This window comes from Lygodium microphyllum, chromosome 4 (genome assembly GCF_053477565.2).
Source record: "Lygodium microphyllum isolate KBCC chromosome 4, Lygodium_microphyllum_v1.1.10, whole genome shotgun sequence".
NCBI classification, from domain to species: domain Eukaryota; kingdom Viridiplantae; phylum Streptophyta; class Polypodiopsida; order Schizaeales; family Lygodiaceae; genus Lygodium; species Lygodium microphyllum.
The window spans coordinates 101126581-101139418 of record NC_141138.1 but is presented as its reverse complement, the minus strand read 5'-3'; the positions used below and the strand labels follow the sequence as shown (position 1 = coordinate 101139418).

The 12838-nt window shown below is 40.5% G+C and overlaps 1 protein-coding gene across 2 annotated transcripts in view; it reads left to right on the top strand.

Moving 5' to 3' along the window:
• Positions 1 to 12596, top strand: part of LOC148037391 (CLP protease regulatory subunit CLPX1, mitochondrial-like) — an 89970-nt gene extending 77374 nt beyond the window's left edge. For both annotated transcript variants that reach the window (XM_087676297.1, XM_087676298.1), the window contains exons 9-15: positions 9881 to 9951; positions 10074 to 10173; positions 10327 to 10431; positions 10517 to 10579; positions 10714 to 10836; positions 10918 to 11070; positions 12050 to 12596. In XM_087676297.1, the coding sequence (XP_087532423.1) occupies positions 9881 to 9951; positions 10074 to 10173; positions 10327 to 10431; positions 10517 to 10579; positions 10714 to 10836; positions 10918 to 11070; positions 12050 to 12133 (699 nt within the window). In that variant the 3' untranslated portion in view covers positions 12134 to 12596. The remainder of the gene's footprint in view (positions 1 to 9880; positions 9952 to 10073; positions 10174 to 10326; positions 10432 to 10516; positions 10580 to 10713; positions 10837 to 10917; positions 11071 to 12049) is intronic.
• Positions 12597 to 12838: the final 242 nt, after the last annotated feature.

The following is a 12838-nucleotide window of genomic DNA, read 5'->3' as shown; positions in this document are numbered from 1 at the left end:
GGGAATAAAGGACTTAGTGCCTTTAAATGTGCTCGGGTGTGAACACACCCTTAGCACTTGTACTTTCACATATATATCTATCTAAAAACCTAAAGGTACACACTCGTCATTGTACCTAAAATCGTGCACACTCTCTGCTCTACTCTCTCTCACTCTCTCTATCTCTTCGCGCCTAAGGAATAATGATTGCCTCGATCTTCGTGCTTAACCCGTCACTATAGGCGGCAACTTGGAGGAATGCGCCAGGGCATTGGAAGGGCTGAGGGAGAGGTGGCAGTAGTCTCGAAGGCTGGAGAGCCATGTAGAGGTAGATTAATGCTTGAAATCTACACTCAAGGGTGTGAAACTTGCACAGACAAGAATGAGGCTAAATGGGGACAGCCTATCTATTTATAGATGTTGAAGGGTGTCCCAAAGAATTAGGGTTTTTGAGAGACCACTGAAACTCTCGCAAACCGCTTCTCTTTTTAGGCCTTTTCATTAATTACGTGTGTTTTGGGGTTGTTTAAGAATGCTAATCAGCTGAAAAGCGTGTTTTAGCTCAACGTAGGAAGCTTTCCAAAATAGGTTTTTTGGTTGGAAATAATGTGTGGACAAGAGTGGCAACATTTGGGAAGATTTCCAAAAGTGGCGATGTCCTTTGTGGTGTGGTTTGGGCAACCGTGGAAGGTGAGAGTGTTGAGGGTACCTAGCTAGAACCAAGATTGAGGATGCATAAACTCAAGACTCCTGTTTATAGAGGATTGGGGTTGCATACACTAGTGGCCATAGTTAGAAGTAATAGAGGGAATGGGCCTTCGGATGTTGGGACGCTATCACAATGATGTTCCCATCACAAAATCCATCATATTTGAAAGTGATACAGAGATATGCTAAGGTTTTCAAAAGGAAACATTGAGTGCACGACCACACTTGAACCACATCAAATTCAAACACAAACAAAAAACTCAAAAATGCAAAACGCAAATAGAGAAGAATGAGAAATTTGAAGTGAATGAATGAATGTTGTAAATGAAGGAAAGAGTATTCAATATGTGTAAGGGGAGAGCTATCCAACGGTCGATGGCTCTCACTGGAGTAGGCTGAGGCAATAGTTGGAGTGTGGCATCCATTGGAGACGGATCTAGAGTGCTGTAACCACCAATAGGAGCTGACTTAAGGTTAAAGTGGAAGGGTAGTATGCTGGAATCCAAATGCATGTCTCTAGGATTGGAACTGGTAAACATAGCAACCTAACCGCTTGAAGATGATGGGAGCTGATCATTGGCAGTAAGCTAGAGTTGGGCAACAGTTGGAGGAGGAAGATTCGACGCAAGGTGGCCTGTTGATGCAGAAAATGCAAGTTGTAGGGGCAACAATAGGGTGATAGCTGATGACGTTAACAATGTGCAGCAAATAGTGCTTAGAAGAGGGTGCTAGGTGGGTGGCAATAGTTGAGATCGGGTGCGGAGTGCTAGAGAGGACAAGGCAGCAATAGAGCTAATGGCGTGGACTTGCAAAACAAGGGATCAAGTTGAGTGGTGGGCAGCTTGTATTTATAGATTAGTGGATTCTCCCAAATTAGGGTTTGGCTTATGGAACACAAATGCTTTCTACAAAAGTCGTCATTTAATGGCATTTTTGGTAATAATCATGTTTTGGGGCTTTTTAATAAGCTCATCAATTTATAATATATTTGTAAAACTCCAATCACCCTCTTAAAACCAAAATTGGAATTGAAAAGGGACTATAAGTATTGTTCAAGCTCATATTCACCTTGAGGCGACCCACTCCAAAGTAATTAGGGCATTGGAAAAAGGGTGTGTAGTGGCTGTGTTAGGTTAGGGTTTAGCAGCACGTGTGCAATCATACACGCTCACAGTGAATAGGTGAACAACAAGAGAGAAAAGAGTGCTGGAAGATCACATTCACTATGTGAGAATGAATGAAAGTATAAACCCTAAGGTGCTAAGTACTATGCCTAGTGACGTGTTCACACAAGGAAAAAACCACTTTCCGGCTAGAAGGTAAAGGTGCCTGTGAAATGAGGGAGCGTTCACACCAAAACTTAGAAGGAACACGATAAGTGTAACAAACCGGTTTCAAGTGAATGATGTGAACGTAAATAGGGAATAGGTAGATCAATCCCAAAATGGTATCAAGCTGAGAGCCTTGTGAAAGGCTCCAACTACTCTCTAGAGAGAGCTTTCGTAAACACATTTGCCAAGTGGTTCTGTGTAGGCACATAAACCAAGTCAATCTCCCATGCATGGGGCCTCTCTTTGACATAATGATGATGCACCTCAATATGCTTAGTGCGAGCATGAAGAATTGGATTTCTTGCAACTGCCATGGCACTCTGATTGGTAGATAGAAGTGGGTGACTGCTGTCCCACACTTAGATTGACCAAAAGGCATCTAAGCCATTCCCTTTCCAATGTAGCTATAAAGGCTGTCCTGTATTCAGCTTCATAGTTAGATGTGGCCATTGTAGACTGTTTCTTGCTCAACCAAGAAATGCATGAATCACCAAGCATGAAACAAGTGCCATTAGTGGAATCAGCCCAATCATTGTGTGTAAATGCATGCAAGCAAAGAGTAGTGCCTTTAGGATAGAAAAGACCCAATGTTTCAGTGCCTTTGAGATAATGAAAGACATGTTTAAGTGCTTGCCAATGCTAATACCAGGATTGTGTATAAAGTGTGCCAACTGAGAGAGTCTAAACTGAATATCTGACTATGTATTACACAAATACAATAAATAGTCAACAGCCTATTGATAAAGAGAGGCATCAAAATGTTCTCCTGTATCCTCAAGTGTAAACTTGTGCCTTGTCTCAACGGGAGTAGAGATAGGCTTACAGTCTTGCATTTGAAAACACTCAAGGAATTGCCCAATGTACTTAGACTGTTGCTAAATAATGCCTTCCTCAATTGCAATAAACTATATGCCAAGATAGTAGTGGAGTTATTAAAGATCTGTCATATCAAAAGCATGTGCAATTCAACTTTTAAAGTTCAAATGTGTGTCTCATGACATCTAGTCAAAAACATGCACATCTCATCGGCCATTTTATAATCATCAATGCCTTATTCTATGGGTCGAAATTCAGGCCGTTGTTTAGCATGTGTTTGTTGCTGATTTTGTTGCTTGTAAACTCTCAATAGGTTGCTGAAATTGACCAAAATCAGGTTCACCTTGTTGAAATAAAGGGAACAAACTATGAAACATGTCTATAGGCCCCACATTGGGCTGATTGTTGCACTCCATGAAGGGTTGACCAGCATGTTTAGCGAATACCCCTTCTCTACTAACAAAAATCTTGTTGGTGGAGGGTTGGTACAAGCGGTACCCTTTACTTTCTGCACTATAACCAATAAAGATGCATTTGATAGCCTTGTCTTCCAATCTATATCTTCGTGGTTGTGGCACTAAACCATATGCCAAACAAGCAAACGCACATATATGTGACACTACTGTTTTCCGGCCATTCCAAGCCTCATGAGGTGTACAATCAACTAATGCTTTAGTTGGGCTGCGATTCGGCACATACATTGCACACATGACAGCATCAAGCCAAATTTTTGGGGGCAGCTTATTGTGTGACAGCATACAATGTGCTATTTCCATCAAAGTGCAATTTTTTCTTTTAGCCACATTGTTTTGTTGAGGTGTGTAAGGCATAGTATATTGATTGATAATGCCCCTTTTAGCCAAGGACTTGAACTCCCTTGACATATATTCCCCCCCTCTATCGCTGCATAGTGTAATCAGCTTGCATTCACTGTCATTTTCAGCCAAAGCCAAGAAAGTTTTAAAGCATGCAAACACTTCAGATTTGTGCTTCCAAGCATATGCCCAATAATGACGAGTTATGTCATCAATGAAGGTAACAAAGTACAAGTATGCTTTGATGGATTTGACATTCATGGACCCATAGGTATCACTATGCACAAGTTGTAATTTTTGATCAGCATGCATAGTATCACCCCTTAGAAAACAAAGCACAATGCATTTTGCAAAGTACAAAACTTTTACATACATTGTGAGTAGGTGTTTTCAAAGGAGGGAGATTAAGCACCATATTCTTGCTTCTTAGGTGTAGCAAACTACCATAATTAAGATCACCAAACTAGCATGCCATAATTTAGTGTCATCCACAATGGATGACATCAATATATAATGCATCCTCTGATGCTAGAAGAAGTTTTGGCTTTTTTCCTTTAGAGTTTGAGGGCTGCCATGACTTTCCTTTGTTACGATGGTTGGCTGCAAATGCTTGAACCCCAAAGTTGCTTGGCAACAAGTACATGCTTCATTATGTATGCCCACATGGAATAATTAGTGCGATCTAATTTGTCCAAGTCTTCAAAGATGTTGAGCATATCATTTTTCCCAACTATTGCTTATTGAAATTTGTGTTTTTTTGTAACCAACAATTGTCCAAAGTAGAAATGTAGTTGCAACACAAAAATAAAGCAAAGAAAATAAAAAAACTCACTATTTTTGGAAACATTGATAGCGTGGATGAAGAATTTCAGCCAAAGGGCTCCAATCTGTGCGAATGTTGATGTAGAACATATAATTAGACTCAATGTTGATGAATTTGGGAAAATATTGCAAAAGTCCCAAATTTAGTTAGTGAAATTTGGTGAAATTGGAGCTTGAATGTCAAAGGTCTCAAATTTTGGTGCAAGACTGAGCAATTTTTCAGCACAGAGTGCAAATCCCTAAAATTTTTGTGGGATTTGGGGTTTTCAGTCAAAAACCTCAAAATTCCGAAAGAATTCTGGGAAAAAATTGGATTTATTGCAAAATCCCTAAATTTTGTGCTTCACAGGGACACTTTGTGTGAATATGAGCTCAAGTCAGCTGAATATTTTAATGGAGAAATAGTGTCGGGCAAATGGGACCACATTCAAAGGGAGAAATTGACTGTGGATTGATTGGTTGGGCCAACGGGTGTCAACTTTGGCATGATGGACTAGTGGCAAGCTTGTTGCAATAGATAGTGTGTGGCGGCTGGTTGGGAGAAACATGCGTGGCAAAAATGGATGAGTCTAACTAGTGCGATGTGTTCAGCAAGAAACGAGGTAGTTGCATGATGTGAGAAGCTGGAAATGAGGTAGTTGCATAATGTGAGAAACTAAGGAGGCTTGTCCTAATGATCAGTAGGAAAAGGAATTGTCGATGTAGCCTTGAGTCAGTACTGCTGAGGTGAATTGATAGCACGCAATATGGGGAATGGAGTAAGTTTCCGAGCTTGAATCGCAGGTGACACGCAAATCAAGAAGGAGAGAAGCCGAGCTCGGGGCTCAACAATGACTATGGCAGCTCATGAGCAAGGTGGTTTCTGAAAGGTATGGCTTTGATAGTACTGTTAGGTTAGGGTTTAATAGCACATACACATAGTTATACATACTCACAATAAATAAGTAAATAGCAAGAGAGAAGAGAGTGCTGGAAGGCCACATTCATTATGTGAGAATGAATGAAAGTATAACCCCTAAGGTACTAAGTACAACACCCAGTGACGGGTGTTCACACGAGGAAAAAACCATTCTCTAGCTAGAAGGTAAAAAGTGCTCGTGTAACAAGGGAGCATTTAAACTAAAACTTAGGAGGAACATGATAGGTGTAACAGGCTGTTGAGTGGCCTGCCAAGACCACAAAGGTGATGGCTATGTTACCTTAGGAGCCTAAACGGTTACCCTAGAGAGAAACACGATAGATGTAATAGGTTGCTGAGTGGCCTACCAAGACCACAAAGGTGATGGCTATGTTACCTCAGGAGCATGAATGGTCACCCTAGAGAGGCTATGGCATTGGAGAAAGGGTGGTCGTTGCTTGCAAAGGCAACAGAACCACATCATAGCAGTTAAGAAACACATTTCTTTCAGTTTAAAACTTATGAAACGTTTCTGAGAGTAAAAAACACATGGGGTTTTTTTTTTTCTTTGGATGAGTTTGAATCCAAAACATCGTTTTTTTGACAAAAATTGTTAGGCAATGTTAAACATGATGATGACTATGCGTAATGACTCGTGAGGGCTCAAGATTTTGGATGAGAGACTGATTTTTTTGTGATTTTGTTTAGTTGTTGGATTTTGTCAATCTAGTATCTATTCTTGTCTTGAGAGTTGATTATTATATGACTTTAGTCTCGTTTATGAGTTATTTATGATGCATTATGATTCATTCTCAATTTTGACATTTTGTCAGTTTGTTTTGAAATGAGAATCATGATGTTGCAACTTGACTCAGTCCATATTGTAGATAGGCTATTTACATGTTCATTTCAATTATCTTTGTACGATATATATAAATCATAATGTTTGAGTTCTAAAACATAGTATAGCTTGTAACTTTGACATAAGTGACAAGTCAATAATGGATTATGGATATGTAACGTATTATTCTCAATTGACTCTATTATCACTCAAGCGCAATTGGCCATTCTTTGTTTAAGAGAGAGTCCCGTAGAGGTTTAGAATCTCTTTTCCTAGTCAAAATTTTTAAAAACCCCTATATAAAAAAACTTGCGTTTCTTATTTTACCCCCTTGTAAAAGAAACTTATGAAACACGTTTCTAATGTTTTGTTTCTAAACGTTTTTGACGTTTCTAGCTGCTATGAACCACGTCACATCACAAACGGATGATCTGTCCCAAATATCTGTGGGTGTTAGTGATGAAATACAAAGTGGTAATGGAGGTATGGTAGTATAGAACCCGCTCATGGAAACAACTTAGGATCCACTCAAGGTTGCTTTGTACAATGAGATGCAAAGAGTAATGTTACATAATGAGAATGCACATTAAGCAAGGTGCCACTTGAACTGTGTTCCTCATGGGGGAAATTGTTCACTTGCCCAAGGCACCCCTTTACAATGATGATGATGATCATGAAATGCTAATGGTAGGTACAACAAGGGAGGCTGATGTAGAAGACAAATGTTGAACCTGTTTATACGAAGTGAAGGGTAGGAACTCCCTCTCAAATTTGGATGTCAATGCCAAAGGAGAAAGAAACCTGATGTCAGTCTTCGTGTGGTATCAAGAACCACAGTGAAGAATGTATTCTGATGACGAAGATAGACATGATATTCCTTAGTAGCATAGTTGTCAGGTACGAAAGGTACGATATGGTACAGTGCAATAAAATACGGTACTAAATGGTACCTTAAGATTTTATGAGGTACAATACGATATTTGTATAAAAATGAAATTTAACTCGATTATTTTGAACTAAAGATAATAGAATAGATATTTCAAGTCTAAATAGCAATGCTATTAGAGTATATAAGATGAATACTTGAGGGTAACATGCCAAAACCTCATGTTGCATGTGCAACATGCGCTACTGCTACATACAACTTGCAACTACATAGATGGGAGTGGATATGTCATACATGAAGGATCATACAAATAAGAGAAGTGTGGGCCTGAGAGAGAGAGAGAGAGAGAGAGAGAGAGAGAGAGAGAGAGAGTTGCAAGAAAAAGAGAGTATGAGAGGCTTGAGAGAGAGAGATAGAGGCTTGGGAGAGAGAGATAAGAAGAAAAGAAGGGGAAAAAAGAAAGGAGAAAGAAAAAAAAGGAAAGTAGTAAGCTTGAAGAAGAGTGGCCAAAAAGTGCTTATTTTTCGTACTAAATTGTACAAATACTTATTGTACCGTACCATACGGACCAGTCTGTACTACGTATGGAGACAACCTTGCTCAACGAGAATAGCCAAAGGAGAATTAGCTATCTATTACGTGGGACATGCTTGTACTGAGTCTTGGGAGAGGGCTCATGTGTTGATTAAGTGGCGTAGGAAAGTCCATATCTCAATCTTAGGAGAGGGATCCATGCTAGTTGGGAAGCACTAGGATAGTGATCCACTAGGCAAATGGATCTAATGGATGAAGGAAGACTTGACACTTTGCCAACTGAAAAAATGGAGGAAGTGTTAGTCACCAAGGCAGTCGAGATGTGCCCATACTCAATCTCAAGAGATGGCTCCAATGCTGAGAAAGTGTTGTAGGCATGCTTGAAACTCAATTGGGAGGGGGCTTCTATGTGAGCCGAGATTGTGAAGGCACAAACACTAAGGTAGCAGCCGACTTCAATTAATAAATAAACAAGTTAGGAGTGTAGTAAATGATGGTTAAATGATATAGACACACGTCAACTAAAAGGAAATAAAGATGGACGTCAAGAGAAAAAGGATGGCAAAGACCCAATCTTGAGAGAAGAGTTACTATCTTCATGGAGATGATATTCACCAAGGTAAGAACTGAAAAACAAACCTTCAGCCCAGGTCAAGACATGCAATGTTAGTCCTAACTTGAAACACAAAACCCTGTGGAAAAGGATCAAGAAAGAAACCTGTAGAATTGATGATTCATATGTGTTCTGGATTCATAGGATCTATGGGACCTTGTTTAAGGACAGGATCCCCAACTCCATGTAAAATGATCTTTATATAAGGTTGTTCACTCTTGGAAGAACAACAATGCTACAACTACTTGCGTTAATGTAGGGCCGTATGCTGGAATTCCACTCAGAACTCAAACATTTTGCCCTTGCATCTGAGCATTGAGCACTGTTGGTTGACCACTGTGTGAGAGAGAGTAAATCTAATAGAGAGAATCAAACCTGGTCGAAGAGTAGGTTGCTTCACATTAACCAAAACAACATGAGTACACTTAAGGTTGGTAATAGGCCTAGTGATGGACACTGACAAATTATAATTGTCGAGGATGGCACTGGCCTTGACCTTCTAGAGGGAACAGTTGGTGCCATCCAACTTCTAGGTTGGGAGAATGGGAATAAGGATTGCTGGATGACCTGTGTGGACAGGAAGTAGAAGCAGAAGAAGCTTCATCAAACGTGATGAAGGAAATACATTCTCGAGTGCTGCAAATGCAGAGATGCTGGGTTGCTATAGGTGGCTTTCTGCCAAAGTGCAAATGTGGTGGACAGTGGACTGCTACATCTGGCTGTCCACCCAAATTGCAAATATCTTTGTTTGCTATGGGTGGCTGTCCACCAAGATGCACCAGTTCTGGATGCAAATGCAGCAATGGGAGCCCCGCTGACAGAAGATGTCCACTGGTCTGAAACACAGCTGCTACAGCTTGATCAGGGGCCCAGGCCGAAACATCAAAACTAACAGCAGGTGTCTCAAACTGTGGAGATGATGCCAAAGGGGGTTGTGCCAGAGTAAAACACAATAGGAGCAGCCAAAACTCAGGCTGCAGCAGGCTGAGACAAAACACAGCCATTCCTTGCAAATTCCCCTATGGAGCAAGGCTAGGCAGGGCCGGATACTGTTGAAGGCTGAAATGCAGAAGAATGCAGAAGAAGGCCAATACAATGGTTATCCTTGCACATGATACAATGTCCCTAATGTGGACGAATAGGTTACTTGTAAAAACTGTCGAAAAATAGAGTCTGGACCAATCTGAACAAATGCAGATACGACTGGAGAGAGCTCCTAATGTCCCTCGGCTCACAAGCGAGAGATTACCATGATGACAAATGGCCCTATGGCGTTTGTACTCCTTTGGCAGATTCCTCTAAGTGGAGCTCTATGTGCCGAAATTTCTCTTGTAAGTGCTGCCGAAGGATGGTAAACAAAGCTGCTAGTGTTCATGATTCCATGATGGGCGGGAAGCGCAAAAGAGTTAATAGTACCATAACATTGGGAGGCCACTTGATCTTCCCATCAAGTAGGACTAAATTGTTGGTGTTGTATCGTTTTGATTTCTCTCCATGCTGGATTCCTCAATACCTCAAATGGGGTTTTCAAAAAAGCAAATAAAATAGTGTTTGTCACAAGTATCTACTCGTATATTTCATGATATTTGCCATTTGTTCGTTGTGACTATAGGAATGCGTGCTTTACGGTTTTGCAGGTTGACACAACAGAAATTCTATTTATTTGTGGAGGAGCTTTTGTTGATCTTGAGAAGACTATTGCAGAAAGGCAAAAATGATACATTATTTTAGCTTTGCTTTGTGGGTGTCAATTAACTAGAACTTGGGTTTCACTTGTTCTCTCCTGCACTATGGATGACCTTATTTGTTGTCAGCTTGAACCTTTGGCAGGAAACAGAGCTCATCAATTGGATTTGGAGCACCTGTGCGTGCAAATATGAGGACTAATGGCTTGACTGATGCCACAATCACGTCAAATCTCTTGCAATATGTAAGAAGCACAATTATGTAGTTGTCATCTAGGCACAATGTTTGGATATCAAAGCATCTTTCAGAACTTGTGTTGTATCTGTTTCTTCAAAATCTTTCCTATTGTTGTATGATTGGAATAATGCCAATGATTGAGGTCTATTTTTGACTGCAGGCAGAGAGTAGTGATCTTATCACGTACGGATTAATACCAGAATTTGTTGGAAGATTCCCTGTACTAGTTAGTCTGTCAGCTTTGGATGAAAAACAGCTAGTTCAGGTGCAGATTGATTTCTTAAGTCTAATTCTTTAAGAAAAGACACACAAAGATATGTTGTTTCACTCTTGTACTTGTACATTTTCAGGTTCTAACTGAACCCAAGAATGCCCTTGTGAAACAGTACAAAAAGCTGTTTTTCATGAACAATGTGAGATATTTTTAAAGCTCCCTTTCTTCCTTTTCCAGTTTTCGCTAGCCTTCATGCACTAATTTCATGGTCAGAAATGGCGGAGTGTCTTTTTAAATTAATGCTGTAGTAACTCTATTGCAAACATTGTAAAGGTGAAGCTGCACTACACTGAGGCAGCATTGAGAAGAGTGGCTCAAAAAGCACTAGCAAAGAGCACTGGAGCTCGTGGTCTACGTTCTATACTGGAACAGCTTCTTATGGAAGCAATGTTTGAGGTAGCACTAAAGATCTTGTGGTATTGATCAGCTAAGAATGATCCAATCTTTTCATAATGAGACTTCAAACTTTATGTGCAGGTTCCTGATGTTGTAAGTGCATGCGAAAAAGTAGATGCTGTAGTACTGGATGATGAATCAGTTGGAACACTGGAAGTTCCAGGAAGTGGTGCTAAGATCTTGCGTGGGATAGGTGCATTTGATGCATACCTTTCACAGGGGACAAAATACTTGGTAGGGATATGAACCTGTGACCCCCCCCCCCCCCCTTTGAAAGTTAGGATGTAAGCCGTTGAGCTCTGAATGAATACAAGATGTGACGGTCCTGTTCGTTTTATTGTTTTGCTGGGGAGTTCTGATGATCGGTCGAAGGTGTTTGGACTCTGGCAGCTTAAGATTAAAGCAAGAAGTCTCTTCGAATTCTGAGGACCAAGATTGGCATAGCTGGTCTTTCCGACCAGCAACTGCAGATCCAGACCATGGATAGGCAAGGCAATGGCAGACGTACATGCCAGACATCCATCAACAATGGGTGCACAACAGAGAGGGCCTGTGATTAGAACGTACTGGTAATGTATATGAGAGTTAGCAACCTAGGGGAACCCACTGCTCTCACTCTCTTAGGACTTGGCCAATGTTTGCTCTTGTACTTGGATGATTCACGACTCACTGGATGTGACTGTCTTGCGTTCTTAGTGATTCTTTTACGAATAGAGGTTGATCTCCCTGATCCTACTATGAGTTGCTGTTTCCACAGTAAACTTTACTGAGAAGTGCCAGACAAACATAGCATGTGCAAAACTGAATAGAGAATGACATGGAAAAAACTTGGTGGAGGAGGTTGATATCTAGGAAGTGGAAGCTAGGGATCTAAAGCAGCAGTATACACCCCGCTGCATGGCTTCCCAACCATGCAGTGATGAACAATTTGTCCATGTAGAGGCTTTTCTGAGAAACCACCCAATGGTTGTAGCACCAAGGCACTCCCAAAACAACACGAGGTGTGTAAGATAAAGCCACTAAAATTTTTGTTTACACACCACTCAACCAGACCTTTTTTATTTCACATTCTCTTCGATCCAGTTTACTGCAACTGTCCATATTTTGATGTGTAAGAATTTCACTCGTGTGTGTGATGCTTATAAAGCTTGCAATTCTGACATTTTCTGGTGGCAATTAAATGACTCTTCTTATGCCACCGGTGAATTTGCAGGATGGTAAAAGGGCAGCAGCTTTATCAGAAGATGTTGAACTGGATGGGATGCCAAATGTTGATGCTCAGGCTGCCATTATATGAGGCATTTTTTACTTGTCAGGTTGGTTTGCTTTGTTAAGGTTATGGTGGGCTGCCAGAAGATTGATGATGCAGCAGTGTAACAAGTGTAAGGAGATGTTGGGAAGATTTGGCTATTGCACATGCCATTAAATTAGATGCCTCAAATCAATTCCTTCAGATTCTGGGCACTTCTTTGTACAAAATTAGACATACAAGTAGCACAAACATGTTGATGTAAGCTGCGGGCCCAAAATACAACGCCAGCTGCTGCAGATGGAGGCTATGTGAAGGCTTTTGCAATGGATGAAGTCTCATCAAGTTAGGAAGCCATTATTTGGGTTCAAGTACATTAGAGAGTGTCTACATTAGCATGACAGTAAAGTGCATTATTCAACTTGAGAATGAGGCATGGATTGAATTCTAAGCCTCAAGGTATTTAGCAACAGGTATCTACAATTATTTTCCAATAAATAACTTTTCACAAGATTGTAAGTCTTACATTCCAGAGTTCTTACAAATTAAGGTTAATTAGCTATATGCAAGAGTGCGAAAAGTAACCTTGTGTAGGCCTAACTGACTGTTAAGTGTGCAAAGGGCCTTCCTCAGTCGTACTATGCATGTAGTGTGAAAAAGTACTGAGGTCTTATCTTTCAAATCTACTGGAGTATCGCAAGCAGTATGTATGGGTTGCTTATCTTTGACTACTATGTGCAAGTGGATAAGGAA